The 24,343-nt window shown below is 37.7% G+C and overlaps 1 protein-coding gene and 1 long non-coding RNA gene across 2 annotated transcripts; one reads left to right on the top strand and one right to left on the bottom strand.

Annotated features, from left to right (window-relative positions):
* Positions 1-5,237: 5,237 nt before the first annotated feature.
* LOC309481018 lies at positions 5,238-15,987 on the bottom strand. The gene is made up of 3 exons (XR_014199842.1): positions 13,806-15,987; positions 5,996-13,716; positions 5,238-5,818 (listed from the first exon to the last, which is right to left on the bottom strand). It is a non-coding gene; the product is annotated as an uncharacterized lncRNA (long non-coding RNA).
* Positions 15,988-16,139: 152 nt separating this feature from the next.
* pfn1 (profilin 1) lies at positions 16,140-19,752 on the top strand. The gene is made up of 4 exons (XM_082145780.1): positions 16,140-16,273; positions 16,450-16,597; positions 18,130-18,325; positions 19,210-19,752. The coding sequence occupies exons 2-4, from the start codon at positions 16,466-16,468 to the stop codon at positions 19,305-19,307; spliced, it is 426 nt and encodes a 141-aa protein (XP_082001906.1). The 5' UTR covers positions 16,140-16,273; positions 16,450-16,465; the 3' UTR covers positions 19,308-19,752.
* Positions 19,753-24,343: the final 4,591 nt, after the last annotated feature.

The following is a 24,343-nucleotide window of genomic DNA, read 5'->3' on the forward strand; positions in this document are numbered from 1 at the left end:
AGATGGACAGTGACATAGAAATTTGCACAAATTAAGCATGCGTTCCGTACAATTGAGGTATTATCGAAATATCAACATTTTATTAACGAGTGCTTATTTAACAAAGGCAAGTAAAACGGTCAGGGTTACATTTTAGACGCACACACCTCTGAAGGGATAGAAAAGTTCTCGGGACTTTTACCGCATCACTCGCAATACGCAACCTGCATTGGTGAACAAGTTTAAAAAGAAATGCAGCACTTTTCCAGAAAGACAACTGGTTTTATTGACAAAAAAATAATAATTTAGAGCATAAGCACCTTAGCTGGGACATGGCTGGACTCCTTCAACTACCCATCAGCCTGAGCGGGAAAATGGCTGGACTCTTCAGCTGGGACATGGCGGGACTCAGTCAACTTCTAATCAACCTCAGCAGGAACATGTTACATATGTCCTGTTATAAATATGGTAGAATAGTCTGACGCTGTGGTATAACAAGCACACTCTGGCCTTCATAAAAGCAGCCTGAAAAATGGAGTTCAGCTGGAAGAAAACTAAATTAGAGGTATTCTAATTTATTTTGTGGTATTTCTTGTGACCAGATATGAGTCTAGCTCAATGTCAACATCATTCTCTTGAGAAGAAGCATTAGATGGTGCTTCTGCCTCATTGCCCTTTGCTGCTTTAAAAAAACTGCTTTTCAACCTGAAGCAACAGCATGTTACCAACAATACCGGAAAGCCTTAAGCAACACGTAAGTTGCCCTTACCTGGATGACCTAAACTAGTATGTTGCCAATACCCGCATGAGCCATAGCAACAAGCATGTTGTCAATACCCGAATGCTTAAGCAGCAAACATGCACGTTACCATGAATGACATGCCGTCTGAAATGATGAAGTGAAAATTGAGATATAAAAATGAATCAGCTGCTTGCTTGTGGTTGTATAATCCGCAGTCCAGTTCCAGTTTCTTTTGAGTGACGACTGTGAGCTAGAGATGAGAGATGGAGATTTCCTTTTCAATTATCCTTTTCATTTGGAAATACGTCACAATACTGAAGTAATGTTGGTGGAAACTTCCGGTTCACGCAGAATAAAGCAACACATGTCATTTATCCCGCTGGATGGTTTAATGCAACAAGCGTGATGCTGATGCTTGGATATATTTAGGCACAAATATGTAGGATTGCATAAATTTCAATCACTAGACAAGTTATTTGTTGATGTGTACTGTGTACACTGTACACTACGTATAACCTTGTTATACTTGGTTGTAGTTTTCTTCTGTAGAAACCAAGAAAATAGGATTTTTTTTTTTTTTAAACACACACACGCTACCCCCAACACGACTAAGGCTGATGGTTAATACATCCTGATGTTAGCGGCATATGTTGCGCACTATAGATCCAGTCTTATGTGGGAAGCATCACCCCAGCTGGAGCAAGCAGGACACATTGCAACAAGCTTGTTTGGGGGAACAATTGAACATTTGTATGGGCTCTGTTGGGGGAAGCTTACACCCCTAGTGGCAGCAAAATCTGATACAACAAGCATGTTCTATAATCGCGGAACTATTGCTAGTTTGGCAGGGGAAGCATACACCCTACAGCAATAGCTCTGACTAGCAGCAACAAACTGATACAACATGTTGTATAATCACACAGAATTAAGTCTTTTCTTCCTTCATTATGTGTGTATTCTGAGTGGCAGTTTCTCTCTGCAGATAAAGAGGTTACGATACGTGACAGCATCTGAAATACACAATTGGATTGTTACAATTGTTACGTATTTTTTCAAAAAAAAAAAAAAATCAAACAATGGATCATTAATTCCATATCTCTTTTACTTACTTTGTGGAGAAGAGGAGTCTCCTTAGCTGAACAGAGCTGCTCACACTTTCATTTTCAGTTAAACTAAAAAGAGAAAGAGACTGGTTTCCTACCAATCATGTTACAATTTTTAACGTTAGGCTATAATTTATAGACATTTTTTTATATTTTTTTTTATAAGTCCAGTCATACAGTGTCCTTTATAGACATTTTAAGAAATAAATAATTTACCTGTTGAGAGTATATTGACAGTGTAGTTGTATAGCTGAGCTCCAGAAAATCAGTAATGAGGTTGCTTTAGCAGCTGGGGTAACAAATACTCATGTTACTGTAATTATACTGTAAATATAATTAAATATAAATACTGTAATAACTGATAAGAATGTAAAAATGTGTACCTTGGAATGCAATGTTAAGTCACTTTAGATAAAAGCGTCTGCCAAATGCATAAAAATGTGAATGTATTTAAGTATTTAAGAAATCGTACTTTTTTGAGTAGGCTAGTTAAAAATTGTTGTACTTTTATTTATTTTTTTGAGTACATTTTAAGTGATGTATCGGTACTTTAATCCGCTATTTTCCCTTCGTTTGTGGTCGTTACTCGTTACATGCTTGTTTTATTTTTATTTTTATCCATCAACGTGATTGGATCGTGTAATCGGTCTCGTGACTGTCATCAAATCAAATTCTGCATAGAAAACGTTAACCGGGTCCGCCAACTGCTGTTAATCATGGCTGCAGTGGAAGTACATTCTCCAATCATCAATTCAATCGAGATTGGAGGACCAGATTAAGTATGCAGTGCACCTTATGACCCAGGGCGTTAACAAGTGTTTCTGATCCGCACTTCTCTTGCCAGATTGAAGCCACGATAGCAGTTTCGTTGAACTTTTCATAATTTCATCATCCACCAGTAACATTAATATTTAATTCAGTGATTCCTCTGTGTACCACTAGAGGGAGCCTGCGTACCACACTTTGAGAATCAGTGCTAGCCTATAGCCTATAAAAAAGCCTATAGACTAAACATGTAATAGCCTATGCATGTGCCTAGATCTAGATCACACACAATAGCCGCGTTTCCACTGTCGGGCCAGGGCCGGGCCGTGCTAGTGCGTGCCAGGGCCAGTCGCGTTTCCACTGTCACTTCCGGGGCTTGATCGGGGCTTACTCGGGGCCAGCGGCCAGGATTTCTGGCCCGTCGAATACCTTGGGCCAGAGCGGGCCAGCTCGGGCTAGAGGAGTGGTTACGAACAGAGGCGGAGTTCACCTGAGTCGGGAGACGGCAGCGCCGGATGATTCTGTCAGCATTAAAGACTTTTAAAATAATTTAACTCGCGTTCATGTTTGAATGCCTTGTGTTTGTGATGCAAAAGACTATGCGCGCTAACCATTACCATAGTAAACATAGTAAACGCTTGAAGATACGCATAGTAAAAAAACATACGCTTGAAGAAATCAGACCAATCATAAAGGCTATCACAGTCATGTTTTTATTTTATCTGTCAGTAGCCGACGTCTCGTCTCTTTATACCGGACTATCATAAAATAAAGCAACTTTTTTTTGGGGAGCTTCCTCTGTTTCTCTGACTGAAAATATCTGTATGGGAGTCGAGAGAGTGCTAAAGCTCCTCAGGTCGTATTTTTGGTGGCATATATTTTCAGAAATTATCATTCTTTCTAAATGTGATGTAAATATGTCCTGTAAATAAACAGTAACAGACGCGACTGAAGAAGTAAGTGTGTCCTCTTTCTTTTGTGAAATAGACCTAACGGTAATTTATTTCTGAGTGACTAATGTGCAATTTTGACATAAATTAATTCATTATGATCAATGTATCACTTTTTATTGTAAACCTGTGGTAAAACATCGATGCTTGGATTTTAAATATTCAAGTAAACAACAAAAATGCCAGCAAACGGCCGCTTTTATCATGTTTGTTTTCAACACTGTTTCCAGTGATTTCTGATTCGTTTTCTGATAAAACTTCCATTTGTTGGTGAATGGGTTAGTGTGACGTTGTTCCAGAGAGGTGTGTTACGGGCGTGTTGTAGTGAAGCGCTGTGGAGCTTCTGGCAGGACAGTGGAAACGCAGGCCTGGTGCTATTAGCCCGAGGCTATCAGCCCGGCACGCCCGTTTAAAGCCCTGGCCCGGCCCTGGCCCGACAGTGGAAACGCGGCTAATGGCCATGGCTGGCCCAAGTCTCAGCCAAGTAATAACCCACAACTGGCCCTGCACTGAGACAGAATAGGTTTTATTCTTGGTACCGATTCTCAGCCTCAAGGAAACCAAAACAGAGCAACACCTGACCTGAGCCTTATCTAGCCCAGTCCCTAAACAGAATTGTTATTTTTTTATACATTGTATACCTCTTTATATTTTTTACAGTACTTGCCATTATTTGTTTTGTTAAATATTTTGGTAATTTTCTATGTTATCACAATCATGCCGATAAACTACATTAAATGTAATCAAAAATAACACACACACACACACACACACACACAAATGTACAGTCTATAAGAGAAATGTACCAGACAGACAGTGTAATAAAAAAATATTTTGAAAGCAGTAGCAAAGTAGTCCAAATGATGACGTGTAGCATCTGATTTCCTCTCTGGTTGTATACAGTAGTTTTGTGAGATCCATTCTTTGAAGGCACACATTTCTCATTCAAACGTACCTCACCTGAAACACAGCATGAATGAGCATTTGATATCACTGTCGTAAAACTTGTCATGAAGCTTCTTGAGGTTTTCATTGCTGAAACTTCCTCCCCTCAAAGAAATCAGGACAGAAGTGGTTGAAAGTGGACAAAAGAGACCAGGTGTAAACAGAAATGCATCTCCTTCATCTACTTGTGATCAGATTGACTAAAATGCATCTTAATACCAGGTTGAAACAAGGTGTGAGAATTAAAGATCGATCATTTGAGTTCAGCAATAAGCAGTACAATCAAACGCTTCACTGGTGGACTACACATGCACATACAACAGGTTCTTCTTTGCTGCTTTTTAAGCTAAATTGAACTGCATTAGACTTCCCCCTACAGGTCTTAAATATTCATATTCAGCAGTTCACTTTTAAATCCCACACTGACATTTTTTTCTGTCCCAGTTCCAGTCCACACAACACCCCCTTTCCTTTTGCCCACATATCACAAAGAATGATGGCCCTGTAGTGGCCCAGATATGGAGTTAAGACGAGGACCACAAATGGGCCATAACTGGCCTGAGTCCTAGCCAATCACTGGCCCTGCACTGGGCCTGAATAGGTCTCAGTATTGGTACATGTACTTCATGGTGAACAAAATAAATATCTCACGATAATGGTAAAATTATCACAGAGATTTGAATCGGTTAAAAAGTTTAAAAGGTAATATTGTTTGAATTGACAAGTTATAAAAGAATGAAATTTGTGTGATAATTTTACCATTATCATGTGGTGTAAAATACGCCACAAACACAATAAAATTATCATTAAAAAGTATTAAATTCCTGTGCTGTAATCCAAATCTTCGGTAGAATTTGTACCAATACTACAGTTATGGGTCATTAATTGGCTGAGGATCGAGCCAGTTATAGCCTATTTGTGGTCCTAGTCTTAAATCCAGATCTGAGCCACTACAGAGCCGAGGGAAAAGGGGTTGTGTGGAACAGAGCGGGGCCAGATAAATGGCCCATGTTCACAAGCTTGCTTTGGGCCAGATAATCAATGGACTGATCTGGGCCACACTCCTCCCACCAATATTCGGCCCTCATGTTGTTTGCTGTGATCATGCTGTGACATTATTGCCAACCTGAGGACACACTCTCATGAAAATGCGTCTCTATTGCACGCATTGTGTTTATCATGCGATTTATACGCGAACATGAGTTTTTACGTGCATATGATACGCAGTTTTCGCATGCATTTGATACGCACTTTATTGCGTGTAATACACACGCACCCCACACGACTAATCCTACCCATGCGTATCATATGCACGTACCCTACCACTACTAAACCTACCCTAAACCTACCCATGCGTGCGTATCATATGCACGTACCCTACCACTACTAAACCTACCCTAAACCTACCCATGCGTATCATATGCACGTACCCTACCACTACTAAACCTACCCTAAACCTACCCATGCGTATCATATGCACGTACCCTACCACTACTAAACCTACCCTAAACCTACCCATGCGTATCATATGCACGTAAAAACAAATTTTGGCGTATAAATTGCATGATAAACACAATGCGTGCTATAGAGACGCATTTAGTGATCGGGTTGCATTTGAAATGACTGTCCATCTGAATGTTAAAGGTGCAGTGTGTAATTTTTTGCGCCATCTAGTGAGGTTGCGAATTGCAACCAACAGAAGTTACAGTGGCCGACAGGAAGTGATGTCGTCGTCTGAGACAGCAGAGAGTAGCCAGTTAAGCAATGACGTTTCTTTACAAAGATAAATTAAGAAATTAGGTTTACTTAATTATTCAATAAAACGATGTGTTATTGCGAATATTATTGTTACCCGCGGTGTATGTAGATAGAAATGGCTCATTCTAAGGTAATAAGACATAACGGTTCATTATGTAAGGTCTTTATACACCACTGAAAACGTAGTTCTGTATATGATATTGCATTTCTGTCAACAGATCCTCCAAAGGCCCCGTTTACACGTACATGGTTATTTTGAAAAACTGAGACATTTCCCTTCGTTTACACGCAAACGGAGAATTCGCCTCTGAAAACAATTTTTTCTAAAAACTCTGGCCAGAGTGGAGATTTTGGAAAACTCCGTTTGCATGTAAACTGAGAAAAACTGAGTTTTAGGCAGTCGACGTCACAGTATGCGACAGAACTTGCACTGCGTCAAATTGTGCGACCTATATTTTCGGGATTCTGATTGGCTAACATGGGCTTGAGCTTCTCGTTACACTGCCACCTACAGGTTTGGCATGCTCTTGACGGCACATATACGGGTTTGTGTAAACGAACACTTTTCTGAAGACGGAGAGGGTGAAATGTCCGTTTATGAAAATAACCGGCCACGTGTAAACGTAGCCTAAATATCACACAATGCACCTTTAAGTGTGTGTTTATAAAGATGAGCTCTCTACTGGAACTTCAGATCTGTTTAATCAACCCTGGATGCTTGTTCTTCAAGAAACCTTTAGATCTATGTGTCACTGAAGCTGTTTTTGTCCTTGGAATGTGCTTGACGTTCTCCCAATAAAAGACTGACCTATCAAAAAGCTAGTTTTCATCCTGAGAGTTTTCGGTAAATGCTGTGTGAGCTTATATGCACCTCATGAATTTGCAATTTCCCCCACTGACCAGCACAACATGCACCCAACTATACACATAAAAAAAGTGTATTGTGTAATATTTGTAAGATGGCGTTTGCATACATATATTTATTTTGCCGCTTTCAATTACTGACGCTTAGACCACGTGTCCAATGAAATGGCGCGATTTCTTTGAAATGAACCAACACTAGGCTTGGGTATCGAGTATCGAGTATCGACTGGAACCGGGACTAGCTTTGCGATTTTCCCGGAATCGTTCAAAAGTTTAAATTTCGATTCCTAGTTTCGATTCACAGTCCGCCGACCGGAAGAAGAAACCGCTGTCTAAGTCATTTCTAGCCCTATTCTGAACTGAAGTAACTACATAATCGATTTCAAACTGCCAAATGTTAACTCGCTGACACTTTAGTTAAACATTTGTAACGTACACACGGCATGGTAAATGCGTGTACTAGCACAGGTGTAAGCGTATATTTATGCTAAACTGCGAACCAATACATTTTATGAGACGCTGTGTGAGTTGCCTTATTAACTCACACAGCATCTCATACAATTTATTCAGAGCAAACAACCCTGACGTTAAACCTTAAAAACTTACTTGTATGATGTTTTCTTATTCTTCGGTATCTTGCAAGTTGCAACCCTATTCTCTCGTCCTCTGCTCGTCCGTTTGAAAACTGCGCGCGATGCCGGCGAACGTAAAAAAAAAAAAAAAATTCATGAAAACACATTTACACATGCAGAGCTGCCAACTCTCACGCATTTACCGTGAGACACACGCAATTGAGACTTTTCACACGCTCTCACGCCACACATCCATTTTCTCACGCACAATAAAATCGCGAAGCAAAGAGGACACGGAGACCGACAGACTAGACAGCAGTTACTTTATGATATAGGCTACAAAAAAATCTCAGCTCTCAGATTCTGTCAATTTTATTACGAAATTCAAACAATAAATACCGTTTTGGCGCTTGTAAATGTGACGTGACAGATCCCTACTAGCAGCTAATAGTAAAAAAAACACGAACACTGTTGAAATATACAGTAGGCTACAACTTACCTAAATGTATATTCCTCATACATAATATCGATCAATCAGTGTTTTTTATCAGCGTGAAGAGGTCAATAACATAGCTGGAGAACAATTATGTCATATTTACCTCAGGAAAGCCATTTAATGAACATATAGGCTATAGCACATAGTTGGCAAGAAAAAAAGAGCTATAGAGAGTATTTTGCTAAATATGTGTACTATATTACATATTTATTATATTTGTACTTATATCATTAAATAAAGTTGTTATTATAATTTAAAAAACGCATTATATTTAATTTAAAACCTTAAATAATACTGCCAGCTGATAGGGCTCTCTGTATGTTTACAGCATTAGGTGAGTTGTTTTTTTCTTGAGAAAAATTAACGCCTATCTTGAGTACCTAATATTTATCCAAATGAGTCAATATTAAATCAAATCACAATAACTGAATTGAAATGAAATAATAAAAAAGCGTGGCTTACCAGAAATTGTACCATGTAAACATTGTAACATGTTGTCACTAAACCTAATAAAAGTCAGTTTAGTTACTAAAATGCTAGTGACAATCACAATACAATACACTTATTGTGATGCAAATTTTTTTATATTTCAATTGATGGAGAAGGTCAGACTATTTCCTTCAGAAAGACCGTTGGTTAGCTAGCTCATTTAAAATGTCCTAAAAAAGTTGTTTAAAATAGATTTTATATTTATATTGTAGTTGAAAACAGCCCTATGAGAAATTCATAGTAAATTTCATAAAAAGTTCATAGAATTAAAATTGATCTAAACTTTTTTGACCCTGCCTCTTAAAAGAATCGGAATCGAGAATCGTTAGGAACCGGAATCGAAACAAGGAATCGGAATCGGAATCGGAATCGTTCAAATTCAAACGATACCCAACCCTAACCAACACTGAATTGAATTGAGAGAAGTAATGACACTTTTCTTGTGTAGAGCTGCTTTATAGCAGAATTTAAATGCATCTCGTATCTGAAGTTTGTATCATTTGATTGTTGACTTCTGGTTTTAAGTGTTAAGCTTCTTTGAAACTATTTGTATTATAAGGTGCAATAGAAATTAGTTAAAATTGCTCAGAATCCTCAACTCCAGTAAAACCGCATTAAGTATTTCGAGTATGAAAACCTAAACTTTACACGGTGCCTTAAAACTCTGAGTGCATGAACTTTGTACTGTTGTGATGTTCTTGCTAATGTGGAAGTTGGTCAGTTTGTGTATCTCCCCAGAAGGTGGCGCTGTTCACACCACACACACAAAAAACCCTGAAAGGCAAAACCTGCATTCCTCAGAGAATTCCCCAGCGTGTTAAAACAGGTCAGCAGATCGATATGCAGAAGTGAGTGTTGGCATTTGTCTTTCTGTGACCATTTATTTAGCAACATGCAGTTTCCCGTCTGTTAGTACTAAAGGTTAGTACAATGTTTAAATTACTAAGCTACCTAAAAAAAAAAAAAGACACGTGTGGACTTTAATGTGATGTGTGAACTGCATTCAGACTTTCACTTTCTCACTGACACTTTTTCAGAATCTCCCCCACATTCTCTCACTTCCTAGTTTGCCTAAAAAGGGCATATTATACTGAGGGAAGTGTGTGTGTGTGTGTGTGTGTGTGGCTATACTTGTGAGGGCCAAATGTTCTCACTTGTATAGACAACCAACAAGTGAGGACATTATATTAGATATCACTAGTTAAAAAGGTCACGGCCAAAACTTTTATATTTAAATCTAGTGTTTTGCACATGTTTCTGTGAGGGTTGTGTTTAGGGGAAGGGCTTGATTTGGGCCTTTAGAGAAAATAGAAAATTAACCTGATATGAAATCAGCAGAAGTCTAGGCAATGTCCTCACTAATATTGTGAAATGTGTGTGTGTGTGTGTGTGTGTGTGTGTGTGTGTGTGTGTGTGTGTGTGTGTGTGTGTGTGTGTGTGTGCAATCAAACAGAGGTTATATGAGAGGAAGAGGTTGTGAGAAGAGAACAGGATGAGTGGAAATAAGAAAGAAACTGAGAGGAGGGTGTTTAAGATCAGATGAAAATCCTCACATGCATAACAGACAGTTTCTCCACTTCCTGTCACAGACAGGAAGTCACTGAGTCAGTGCAGCACTGAAGTTCTGTGTGTGTGTGTGTGTGTGTCTTCCTTTTTTGGTGGTTTTTGCATCTTTTTTATTGGGTTATATTTGAGCAGTTTATGACTGGTTGTCAGCTCAACATCTCACCTTAACACTCTAGCATTGGACTGTTTCACACTAGAACTTTATCAGTGCAATTGCACCCTGTGAATGTGGTGCTAACCCTGATCTGGAACAGAATTTTGTGACATTTTAAAAGTGGTTGACCCATAAAATCTAGAAGCCACAGTGATGTGATAAAAACCTGAACACTAAGTAACAGGATTTACTCTTAAAATCATGTGTTTTGTTTGGTTGCTTTACCTTCATGGCAGTGTGTTGTGTGTCATTTCGGGTGTTTTTTTGTCATTTTAAAGCACACAATTGTTCTCAAAGCTCATTACATTTGCAGAATGGACATTTTCTTCCACATTTGACTGGCAAATGAGTTTCCTCTTAACACACAAGGCTTTTTCTTAGCCAACCACAAACTCCACCCAGAAATACAAGCCGACATCGACAGCGTGTTGTTAGACTGACTGGAGAATTTCCATCTAGCTTTCACTCAACCTATAAAACAGAAATGAGCATGGCTGTGAAGGTTTACCTCAGACAAAAAAATAATAATAATAATTTATAACACATAAACCTTTCAGGACAAACTCACAGAGTTTAAGTGTCGTCATAAGCGTCTGTAGTAGACGCACGTCAATGTGATTTTAACTTAAAGTTTACAAAACGGCGTTTAAAATTTGAGAAGGACTACACTACCCATAATCCCCCAGTCAGAGAAGGCATTGTTACAATGGAAACAACACAGACCTTCATCAGCCACAGCCCACTTCCACAAACCACTGCAAAAGAGTTTCTATGCACTCAATAGTATATTTTAGTTATTCTTTCTTTTTTTTTGGTATTGTTGTTATCACTTTTGTTATTAGTCTTGTTATTGTATTTTCTTTCTAAAAGCCTCCCGTGGACAGGTGTTGAAAATTAGCATGCATGCTATAACACTAAAACCAATGCATATGGTTCGTCCAATGTCCATGTCAAATAAAGAGATAGATAGAATCTACTCGTATATGTGGATTTATCAAGCAGTAAGCGTCACATTTACTCATAATTAGTGACTGTAAGTCAGTAGTTTTATTTGACACTGTTGTCATCCGCTTCAGCTATAGGTTATTAATGTGGATCTAATCCAGTTTTTGTTGTTGTTTTTTTTAGGTGAAATGTCATTATAATAAAAAAAATGTCTAAGTAATCCCTTTAAAAAAAAGATGTTGCATAAAGCCCCTTAACAGTCATTTTCCTAAGTATAACATAGGTTGGGAAAACTTCACTAGTAATGGGTCGTTCATGTGTTTGATTCGATGAGTTTGTTCTTGCGAGTGACGCAGATGTTAACCATATTTGATGTGTGCTAAGACTGTAATTTGATCAATGTTTATACGTTAATAAACACCTAAATTAAAATGTTTATCACGTAAACCAGCCAATCGTTAAGCTCGGTTCACACAGAACGTGTTTTTCCATTCCACTGCGATACTTTTCCATTGTTTTTCCATCTAAACGCGCTCTAGACGGATGTAAAGTAGTGACGGGAAGTTCAGATGGTTTTACCGACTCAGATCTTTGAATCTCAATCAAAGTCATTTCGCCCATTTCAGCAGAATAGAATTAAAATGTTACATGTTAATAGCCAAATTCTTATTACCACAGTCAATGTTGTGGAAAAGAACCATCATGACTGAAATTCACAAATGTATGAATTGTAAGATTTTTTTTATTTTTTTTTAAGATGCTTTATACAGGAAGGCACAGAACCTTCAGTTCAACTGTTCATCTGTGTTTATCTAGAGCTCTGGACTTTGTACTATTATTTTAGTGATCTAATGAGCTTTTTATTGGCTGAAGATCTATGATTATGCAATCTCTCTGCTTGCTTCGCTCAAAAAGGCCTATTGCTGATCAATTGTCTTGATAAACTCAAAGATACGGATGTCTCTGCTCTGTCTGCGCTGGCCTCAAATACATTCTACACAGCCAGCACTAAGATTCCTAGTCCTGTGTGTGTGTGTGTGTGTGTTCGTGTATTTGCCTGCCTCGCAGGCATACATTCTCTTTTCACTACATTAGTCAGCGTGTGTTCGCATGTTATGATAGAAACGTCTCTCACTCTGGTCTAACCAGTGAGAACATGAGCATGAATTCCTCAGCTCCAGTAGATCTGTTTTCTAAACTCTTTAGACTCCAGTAGAGAGTTTGGGTAACACTTTACAACAAGGTTCATTAGTTAACATTAGTTAATGTATTAACTAACATGAAATAACCATTTTTTACTGTGTTTGTTAATGTTAGTTAATAAAAAATAAAGATGTTCATTGTTAGTTCACAGTGCATTACCTAATGTTAACAAGATTTTAATAAAGTATTAGTAAATATTGAACTTAACATTAACAAAGATTAATAAATGCTGTATAAGTGCAGTTCATTATTAGTTCATGTTAACTACTGTAGTGACCCTTATTGTAAACTGTTATTGTAAAAGAAAAACTGGAAATTATATTTTGCATAAAGAAAATCTATTTAATTTTTTATTATTATTTGCATCCAATCCTTTCACTTTTTGAGGGACTTTTTATTTGTGATTCACATTAGATTTTCTGGTACATTGTTAATTCATGTAACCTAACTAAATGTCAATGAACAATACAGTGTTAATGTTTATTTTTAATATTTTTAATATTGATATATAAAAAAAAAAAATATTTACTAATGTTAACAAATGGGAACTTTTTGTAAAGTACAACCCATTTTCCAGAATGAAACACTTTTGAAACATTACTGCAATACAGCAATTGTGCAGTAAATGTCACGTGCTCTATGTGTTTGCATGTGTGTGCGTGTGTGTGTGTGTGCGTGTGTGTGTGTATTTGCCTGCCTTGTAATAAATGCATAGCTAACATTAACAGACAATGAGCAATATATGTTTAAAAGCATTCATTAATCTTCGTTAATGTTGGTTGGTTAATGCACTGGGAAGTCAATTCACAAAAACAACCAATTGATTTTAATAATGTATCAGTAAATGTTAAAAATGAACATTAACGCTATAGAAGTATTGTTCAGTGTTAGGTTATGTCACCTAACTAATGGCAGTGTACCAGAAAATCTAATGTGAATCACAAATAAAAAGTCTCTCAAAAGTGAAAGCGTTGAATGCAACTAATAAAAAATTAAATGCACAATATAATTGCAAGGTTTTCTTTTGAACCCTAGACTAAACTTGGCATGTTCTTGACCGGTTTCCCTCGCCCCTGTTAACGGGTGAAATGTTACAACTCTATGTTACAACCCGCCTCGTTCTCTCGCATGGCACAGTCTGATTGGTTCCTTCACTGGTCACTTCTCGGTGTCGTCTGGTCAGCTCTGATAGGACAACATGAGAAAGAGAGATTATCTTCACCCACAGCATCTTCTCACAGTCATATACAGTAGTGGAATGAAATTCAGTTCACCTCATTCACTGTCTCTGTATTTCTTCCTGTCATATCATGCAGTCTGCAGATTCACAAACAGGATGTTGTGGTGAAGATCTGCTGTATTTTGCCGCCTCCTTTTTTCTCTGTCGCTTTGCAAACGGCCAAACTTCGGCCTAACCCACGACAACAACTCCAGATCAGCTCAAACTTGTACACTTTAACTCAGATTTAACCCAAAACCAAAGTCAAAAGGAACTTAGGAAGGGGGGCACTTGAGTGAAACTGCATCTGTGAATCAAATCAAGTCCATCTGAGAACCTTCAAAACACAAGAACAAGTTTGTTATCTGAGAATCATGATGCAGGAGCCTGTTTGACAAGCTTTAAAAGGGAAACAAATAAGGATTCTTTTCATTATTTCCTCACCTTTGCGTTTTTCTGTGAAACACAAAATAAGAATGCTTGAAGAATCTTAACGCAGCTCTTTTCCTGTTCTTAAAGTCCGAAATTTTCATATTTCGTATTCATCATCCTAAAAACTCGCCACGCACAGAAACCTCGCACACGGAGTACGATGCGTTATTAATTAATCCGTTGCGTAAAAATTCGCAAAACATTACAAAATGGAGTCTTCAAGCAGTGAGGATGATTTTGTTGCCCTCTCAATAAGGAAATATTGACCCGATAAAAGGAAATATTGGGTCCATCCAATCCTGAGATTGCGTAGAGAAGGAGGATCATCCTGTTTTCCAAGCTGTTCCGCAATCCTCTGCCACAATCTGTCTTTATATTCATTTCTCTTTTTGTATTTTACACTTTCTTTGTCATGCAGTGCTTTGTGCTGAGAGACGAAGTGGATCGACTTGTCAGACGCCATTCTGGATTTTCGCGTTTGCTTGTACGGTGGCTCTGAATTGTCAAAACCCCTCTCAAAATGCTTACTACGGATGCGAAATACGCATTTTACCCGATACAATTTTTCTCATTAGCATTAACTAATAACGTCTTAGTTAGCTAGTTAACTAGTAACGTCAAAGTTAGCATTAACTAACTAACATAAACGCAGATTAATGAATGCTTTTAAAAATATATTGCTCATTGTCTGTTAATGTTAGCTATGCATTTACTTCCGTCCGAAAGTTTCGAAGGCAGTGTGTAAGCGTGATTGACACAACGCGAGGTCGTATTTATTTTTGAACGTGAAAATTTCGAACGAGAATTTCGGGCTTTTAGACCTTTAGTCTAAAAAACACCATAAAACTATCATAACTGCAGTCCATATGGCTCGTATGGCAATCCATGCTAACAGGGAATGTTTTCAGAAAGTTCTTTAAAACATTCTTCCAGTATTAGAACTTTGATTTAAAGTTATGTAGTCTTTAATAATGTTCTCAAAACGTCAGCACAAGAATGTTAATTATACTTTGGTCATTGAACTTTTTAGAACGCATTTACTTCCTTCCTTTTTTTTTTTTTTTTTTTTTTTTTTACATTTTAAACATTCTGAGACCATCCAGAAATAACGTTTTCATAACTTAATGGGAATGTTAGAATTTTTTGTTTGCTGGTGGCATGTAATCAAAATGCAATGTGCCATTTCAAACATGTGGAAGTGTGAAGAAGATTTGAGAGATGCGATTTTAGTCTGTTCCTCATTCAAAACTATCATATGACTATGATACTTGTATGGTGTTTTTACATTCGTTGTTTTATATTTGTATGGAACACTCCAAACACCCAAACATCTTAATTCTGTCATCATTTACTCACAGTCAAGTTGTTCCATACCGGTATGAGTTTCTTTCTTCTGCTTAACACAAAAGAAGATATTTTGAAGAATGTTGACAAGTTGACATTAGCCATTGACTTCCATAGTAGGAATTTTTTTTTTTTTTTCTACTATGGAAGTCAAAGGCTACTGAGAACTATGTGGTAACCAACTTTCACACTTTAAAAATTTGGGCAAACTATCCCTTTAAAATGCAATTGCACATAACAAATACATTACTCAACATTTGAAGTGAATCAAAACCTTTCATCAAAGTTATACATGATTTTTGAACAATGTTCTCGTCTTAGGACAACTTTGATTAACTTTTTTGATCCACGTCAAATGTTGACTACTGTATTTGAATAATGACAGAGACTGCAAACTTGCATTCTTCTTTAATCCAGATTGTATTTCGCACATGCTTTATTCCTCCTTATCATAAATGCATTTAAATATACAATGCACTACAGTTTGTGCGCCTATGTGCTACTCTTGTCATTTATCTACTCATTTGTTTAGCTGCAAATCTCAGCTCTGGATGCATACAACGAATTTAAAAAGCAAACTTTGCGACGTGAACGTATCGTGCAAACAGTGCATCTTCATTATATGTTTAGCATAAGCGTCTCGCGCGGTGCGGAAGTGGCCCGTAGGGCAGGGCGCGCGCGTTGCTGCATATAAACCAACACGGACTTCCTCAAACTCACTTTGCATCGGAGCAGAGACGCATTCAGGTACTTTCTCTCTCTTATCGCTTTTGTTTTTTTTAAATCTCTTTCCTGGAGCTTTCGCGGCATGGATGATAGGCTAACTGACGCGATCGAAGTTCTCTTTCGCAGCAGAGTAAAGAAAAGTTGGGCGTGTTTATACTAATATTAATGATATTTGATCGTGTTTTATTGCTCCTCAGATCTAAAGCAGCAGTCATGAGCTGGGACAGCTACATCAGCAGCCTGACCAAGAGCGAATGGGTGGATGATGCGGCCATTCTCGGGTTGACACCGGGTCAGGAGTCCGTTTGGGCTTCGGCGCCGGGCGGCTGGCTTAGCCAAGTCACGGTACAACATTTACAGACAAAATGTTATTTTTTATTCGCATGTTTCATTTGATTATGATCTATTTATTGATTGATTTACGTACTTATTTATTTGAATGGCACTAGTTTTTTTTTTTTTTACTTACATGTTCTGTCGTCCGCTTATAAAAGTCGTTGGAAATCAGGATGCGCTCGCAGCATTGCTGATGATAACGGTAGTTCTCGTTGTGTGAAGCCACAAACCTTGCTATAAGTTTCGTGAAAGTAAACTGCTGTAGTTTTCATTAGTTTGATTCTGGGTAACAAGAATATATCTCCTTCAGCTCGACCGTTAATTCATTCGCGCTGAATTTCCTCACAGCAGTCGCGCGGAGATCTGTGAACTGCTCCTTATTTGGTCATGCGTGCTGAAAGGCGGAAGTGGGGACCTCTCTCTCTCTCTCTCTCTCTCTCTCTCTCTCTCTCTCTCTCTCTCTCTCTCTCTCTCTCTCTATCTCTCTCTCTGCGCGCGCGCGCCCCGCTTCCGCCCATGGCGCGCACGCTCTCGTTCTGAATGTCAGATGATTATATATATATATATCATCAGCTATTAAATATTTAGAATATATTTATATGAGAGACATTCTCCATTAAGTGAAACTATCGTCTCTGCGTCTAATGTAAAGCAACATTCAGTTTTGACCGCTGATTATTTCAACACCGTGTGTGTGTGTGTGTGTGTGTGTGTGTACTTCCTTTCTTGGGTTCCTCTTGCTAACTTTCATTTTGACTTGATTTTGAGATCTCTTTATATATAATAAGTATATAAATATATATATATATATATATATATATATATATTATTCATGCAACAAGAATGGGGAAACAGAAACACACAACAGCACAGACACACACACACACACTCACAGACAAACATACACACACACACTCACACACATATATATATGTGTGTGTGTGTGTGTATGTATGTTTGTGTGTGTGTGTGTGTGTGTGTGTGTGTGTGTGTGTGTGTCTGTGCTGTTGTGCGTTTCTGTTTCTCCATTCTTGTTGTAACATGCAGCTCAGACTTTTAAAGAATTTAGAGATGCTGTCGGTCTCATACTGTGAAAGTCCCTTTTAAGAGAAACAGTGAATTCATCCCATGACCGCAGCTTATCTAGGGTTGCTGTAGTGTTCATGCTGGTTCATCTAACCACAGAACCACCTAAAATGTAAACAGCGAGAAACTCAGTGAGTTCTGCAATCTAAAATATACACTTCTCTATACTTTAATGTGCATTTAAACCTAAAATCTTGTTGAAATAAAAGAATCAATCTAAGAATCTTCTGGAATGATGGAATACAATCAAACATAGAAACACGGGCAGGTTTATGGTGTGTGTTTTGCTTGTCTTGAGGTGAGCGTCGTCTTCAGGAACATGACAAAACATGAGCCGTGCAAGAATCTGTGTGTGAAATGTTTCTACATGTTTCAGCATGTGTGTTCTGGACCATTTTATCCCCCACAATCCACACTCACAGTGTGTGTGTGTCTGTGTGTGTGTGTCTCTGTAGGCAGGAGAGGTTCAGGCTATTATTGCCGGTGACCGTGGGAAGCTGTTTGCCAATGGTGTGACTCTGGCTGGCAGGAAGTGCACAGTGTTGAGAGACGCTCTGAATGTGGACGGCCAGAACACCATGGACATCAAGATGAAGACCTCAGAGACAGAGCCCGACCCTTTTTCATTCACCATCGGCCGATCTCAGAAAGGTGAGACCCATAAAATATGTGTGCATACATCATGGTGACTAACAATCATCATAGAAGGAATTAAAAACGGTATCACAGTTACCAAAAACAGTCAAACTCAATGTCCGGATGCATTACAGTGCAGTGGAGGAGATTTTCACTTTACAGGATGTTGAGTGTCACACAATGCAAAATGTTTCAGTGCTTCTAAAAATACTTTGTTTTCTTGATATATTAAATATAATTATTATATATTATATTATATTTTAGTATATACACATATTATAACATATTTAATATATTTATATTTAATTTTACAAATGTAATGTCATTTTATTTCTTTAGATTGTGGGGTGAATATGGACATGTTTTATAGGCCTATATAAAGTTTATACAAATATTACATGCAAATTTATATTTTATTTATATTTCTTAAGATTCTGGGCTAGATTTCACCTATACATGTTTTATAATTAAAGTATACACAAATATTATGTAAATATATTTAAAATATTTATTTTATATTTAATTTTAATTTATAATTAATTTATATTTCTTTAGATTCTGGGATGAAATTTAATCTAGACATGTTTTTTATATAAAGTATACACAAATATTATATGTAAATAATTTTAAAAATATATATTTTATATTTAATTTTAATTCATAATTAATTGATAATTAAAATTTTATTTATATTTCTTTAGATTTTGGGATGAAATTTGACCTAGACATGTTTTTATATATAAAGCATGCACAAATATTATATTAAAAAAATACTTATTTTATATTTAATTTGAATGTATAAATAATATATCATTTATATTTTGTTTATATTTCTTTCGACTCTGGGGGTAAATTTGACCTGTGATATTTATTTCTCTCTCTTTCTCTCTCTTTTTCAGCGATAATCATTGCTAAAGGAGTAAAAGATGCTCACGGAGGGAAAATCAATCCACTCGTTTTTGACATGACCGCATACCTCAGGAAGATGAACATGTGAACAAGCCCCGCCCCCTGCCCTACTGACTCCGCCCACTTGACCACTTCATCTGTCGGCCATCTTCAGGAATCCATTCCAGAAGCCAGAAGAACAGATCCAAGATCAACCAAACTTCAAAACATCATCATCTTCATCTTCATCATCATCATGTCCGTTTTAACATTCCAGGAGTTTGAGATCTTGGCTTCTCCTCGTCATCTCTCCAGTCAGGCAGTGGAACACAAACTCTAGTTTATATCAAACTCATTTATTAGTTTTATCACAAATTAATTAATTTGATTGATTTATGGTACTATAGTATTTTTCGCTGTTTCGGACGGGCGGAGCGTCATAGTCAAACGGTTTTCGCATTTGATTGTATGATTGTTTGTGTCAAATCCTGCTGAACAAAACCCAGAATTCTGACTGTTCGATGCCAAATAAAGAGAGAATGAGTTTCTGTGGAGATGCTCCTGTCCGTGTGTTCATGTGGGAGGAACGGGCCGGGGCGTAACGCACCACACGACAAACATCAGCAGACGCATGTCACGATTCAAACATATCTCATATATCATGATTCATATCAGTATAACTAACTGGATCACAGTTGAAACTCGTCTGCAAGCTCATTTTTATAATGGTTTTTAAATTTAGTTTAATTTTTAGTATGTTTCGTTTTTTTAAATATTACTATTAAGCTTCAATTTTAGTGTTTATTTCCAGTTAATTTTACTGCTTCTTCATATTTCATATTTGTTTACATTTTTCATCTAATATTTCAGCTCGATTCTGTTTAGGGTTTATTCCAGTTGATGACTTTCAGTTAACGATTAGCTTTCATTAGCACAGCACTCCAGTCAAGAGCTCATTATAATATTCAGTGGGTGATGCGTGCGAGTGTCTCGGCCAATCACAGGCTGCCGTACTCTTTCTCCTCTTCCAGGAAGGGTTTTGCATTCTCAGCACACTCGAGTGAACGACACGAGCCGTCTTTAGGCTGTTTGAAACTCAGCAGATTCATGAAACACGAGCTGAATGATTGCTGATGGATGTAAATGATCGCAATCAATTAAACGCAACAATTAAGGAATGGTGGGTTTATGTAATTTCTGTTCTACTTTCATTCTCAACAGCACTTTGAAAGTTTCAAAAAACTAGGGTAAGAAATATATTCATTGCTCTCAAAATAAAGTGATGAAAACGCGTATATGTGCACAATCTAACAAAACTCACAATCCAACAAGTGTTCTATCAGCTTCCAGGAAACGTTCAGTCTAAGTTATGAGCAAACGCTCTTCCAGGAACATCAGCAGAATGTTCATCTAAAGTAATCTGCAGCATGTGTTTGTGAGCGGGGTCACACACTCTTCAGGGCTGTGGAGGAACTGTATGTGCAACAGAGGAAACAGGAAGTTGTGCATGTGACACAGACATGAAACGTCAGATCTGTGACAGAGATTGACACACACTCACTCGCATACACACTCGTACAAACATACACTCACTCACACATGTCTGGTTTACTATATTTGTGAAGACTCTCCATAGACGTAATGGTTTTTATGCTGTACAAACTGTATATTCTCTCCTCATACACTGATCCTACCCATCACACACACACACACACACTAACCCTCAGTTTCACAGACAAGTCTTAAGATAGTCCCAGACTAAAATGTATGTTTGAGCTGTTTTAACTAAAAGCATCTTGCACTGACATATCTTAAAATATGTCAGCGCCATTGTTTTGTTTCAAGATGCACACCAGTCTTTTTTCTAAGACACGTTTATTAAAGCTACTCAAATGCTCTAATTTAACTAAGTCCTAATCCTGGCTTACTCTAAGCCCTGTCTGTGAAACCAGGCCTAACTGTACCCCTAAACCTACCCATCACACACACACACACACACTCTCTCTCTCTCTCTCTCTCTCTCTCTCTCTCTCTCTCTCTCTCTCTCTCTCTCTCTCTCTCTCTCTCTCTCTCTCTCTCTCTCTCTCTCTCTCTCTTTTTTCTTTTTGAAGCACCTGACGGACGTCTCTCTCTATTTATATCTATATATGAACGTTTTCTTTGTTCTGAATGTCTCTTGTTCACTGAGAGATTAGATTTTTTTTGTTATTCAAATAATCTCCACAACCTCTTACCGTGACGGTGTTTGCATGTTCTGCGTCGCGTGTGGGCAGGATAATCAGCAGGATTCATTTCATGGTTAACCAGAGATCGTAGATGAAAGCTGAATCCAATTAGCGAACACACACACACACACACACACACACACACACACACACACACACACACACACACACACACACACACACACACACACACACACACACACACACACAGTAGAAAAGGTTCATATATAGATATAAATAGAGAGAGACGTCCGTCAGGTGCTTCAAAGCACATTTTCATTAATAAGTATTGTTTTAATTTTACGTACATTTTATGAATTAAAAAAAGCTTGTAAACATACTTTTTCACTCGAATTTTTTTTAATAACCTGTTAAAGATGAAAGTATTACGCAATTATTTTCCCCTTGTTTATCCACTAGGGTTCTGTAGATGTACTGTCTCTGAACCTTTTTTCTAAAGGCTGTTCTCACCAAGAACGATATCTATAGCGATAACGATATAGTTCATAAAATCGTTCAAAAATATAAAAGAATAGCAGAGTCCACACACCACAAGTATAACAATTGCTGGAAATCTCTTTCAGAATGTTTTTTTGCTTTTTTTCAGCTGATGAACGATTTGAAAAATTGACAGCCAATCAGAATCCATCCTGCTTTAACAAGCTCGAGCATTTAAAGGAACACAACGACCTTTTGAGACTTTAGCTTATTCACCGTATCCCCCAGAGTTAGATAAGTCCACACATACCCTTCTCATCTCCGTGCGTGCCGTAACTCTGTCTGACGCACCCACCGCTAGCCTAGCTTAGCACAAAGACTGGAGGTAAATGGCTCCAGCTAGCATACTGCTCCCAATAAGTGACAAAATAACGCCATCATTTTCCTATTTACATGTTGTGATTTGTATAGTCACAGCGTGTACGAATAACAAGGTCACATGAGACACAACCATCTTCTAACCGTATACATACTGGGAACTATATTCTCAGAAGGCGAAGCACTGCTACTTATGGGGAGTGATTTACTCCAACTCTGAGCGTGGAAAAAACCGCAGCACGAGTTAATAACCAAAACAATATCGTCCATTTGTGTGGGGGTTAATATAGGTTATCATAGTTGTCTGTATTGTTATTGTTCTTGGTGTGAATAGGCCTTAAAGGGTTAATTCACCCAGAAAGGTAAATTATCCCATAATCTACTCACCCTCAAGCCATCCCAGGTGTAGCCTACGTGACTTTCGTCTTCCAGTCAAACACAATCAGATCTATATTAAAAAAAATCCTAGCTCTTCCGAGCTTTATAATGGGAGTGAATGGGAGTTTGAAGCCCAAGAAAGCGAATGCATCGCTCAAAGCAGTCGACACTATTTTTGACATATTTAACGCCGTATGTAACGGCTGAATGTCAAGTGTTGTGAATCTGCGGCCGCTCCCGAACAACACAAGTGTCCATCAGCTCTCGTGATAGTGAAACTAATTTTAGCCTGGTGTTAAAGGGTAGAGAGGGGGAAACAGGGAAAAGAGAGGCGTGCGGTGTGTGTGTGTGTGTGTGATCATCATAGGTGCCCTTTAGGTCCGAACCCAAACGCACTCTCACATTTCCCCCTTTAATTCAACCCTGACCTTTCATTCAAGTCTGGAGGTCGACTAGGGAGAGTCTGAGTGTTTCTACACCTCGGCTGAAAGGAAAAGACAGTCCTCAATCATTGACCTCTTCTTTCTGTAATCCCTGATCTATAAATATCTGACTCTTATGGAAGCTTGTTTCCACCACAGAATAAAAAAATTAATGCAACTTTTAATCTCGCAATTCTGACTTTTTTTCTCTCAAAAAACACACAGTTTGCGAGATATAAACACAATTGCGAGATATAAACTCGCGATTCTGACTTTTTTCTTGCAATTGCGAGTTTATATCTCGCAATTCTGACATCTTTTCTCAGAATTGGAGTTATAAAGTCAGAATTGCATGACATAAAGTTGCAATTGCATGTTATAAAGTCAGAATTGTGAGATATAAACTCGCAATTCTGCGGAAAAAAGTCAGAATTGCAAGTTTATTTCTTGCAATTGTGTTTAAATCTCGCAATTTTGACTTTATAGCTCACAATTCTGATAAATAAAGTCGCAATTATATTTTAAAATGTTTTATTCTGTGGCGGAAACAGACTTGAGTCTTGACTTCCATAGACTTGATCTAGAACATACACATTCAGCCATATTATCATACTTCATGCAGCAAGCATATTTTAGACATAGCAGAGGCCCTAATAATTATCACAAATCTGTTAAAAATGTTGCTCATTTGCACATATAATAATATTAATGCTTATAAAGTTATGCAGTAATGACGTATGTTTGTAGGCTGACCCGATTGGGCACATTTGATATTGGATGAAGTGCATGGAATCAAACAGGCCTTTTGTTCACAGGTGGTCATACAACTATATAACTTGTACTAATTTTGCAGTATGCAGTTGCATGTTCATTTTCAGTATGCGTGGAATACCCAAATATATTGACTAAGATTTGCCGTATTTAACCAGAGAAATAAACCTGATGTTTATTTAGACATCTGTCTAAATAACAGGCACTCACAGCACACACTCTTCAGTATGCAGTGTAGAAGTATACAATCCATTCCAAACATATCCAGAATAAGTGACCGTTAATCTAAAAATGGCAAGATTGATCTGGTAGAATGTCAAACATTGGCACTTCAACTACATTAGCTGCTGATTTAATGCTTTATTGCCTGATGTGTGTATGTATTCAGGTTGTGTCCTGTATATAAAGCCTGATGTGGATTTGACTAGTTAGAACCACATCAGGTTATTATATAAATATAATAGTGCCTGGGTAAATTACAATAAATTAATTAAAAGAAGTGCGTCATGGTTTCTAACGTCATTCAAAGCAGA

The sequence above is a fragment of the Leuciscus leuciscus genome, assembly GCF_965113295.1.
Source record: "Leuciscus leuciscus genome assembly, chromosome: 18".
Taxonomy (NCBI): domain Eukaryota; kingdom Metazoa; phylum Chordata; class Actinopteri; order Cypriniformes; family Leuciscidae; genus Leuciscus; species Leuciscus leuciscus.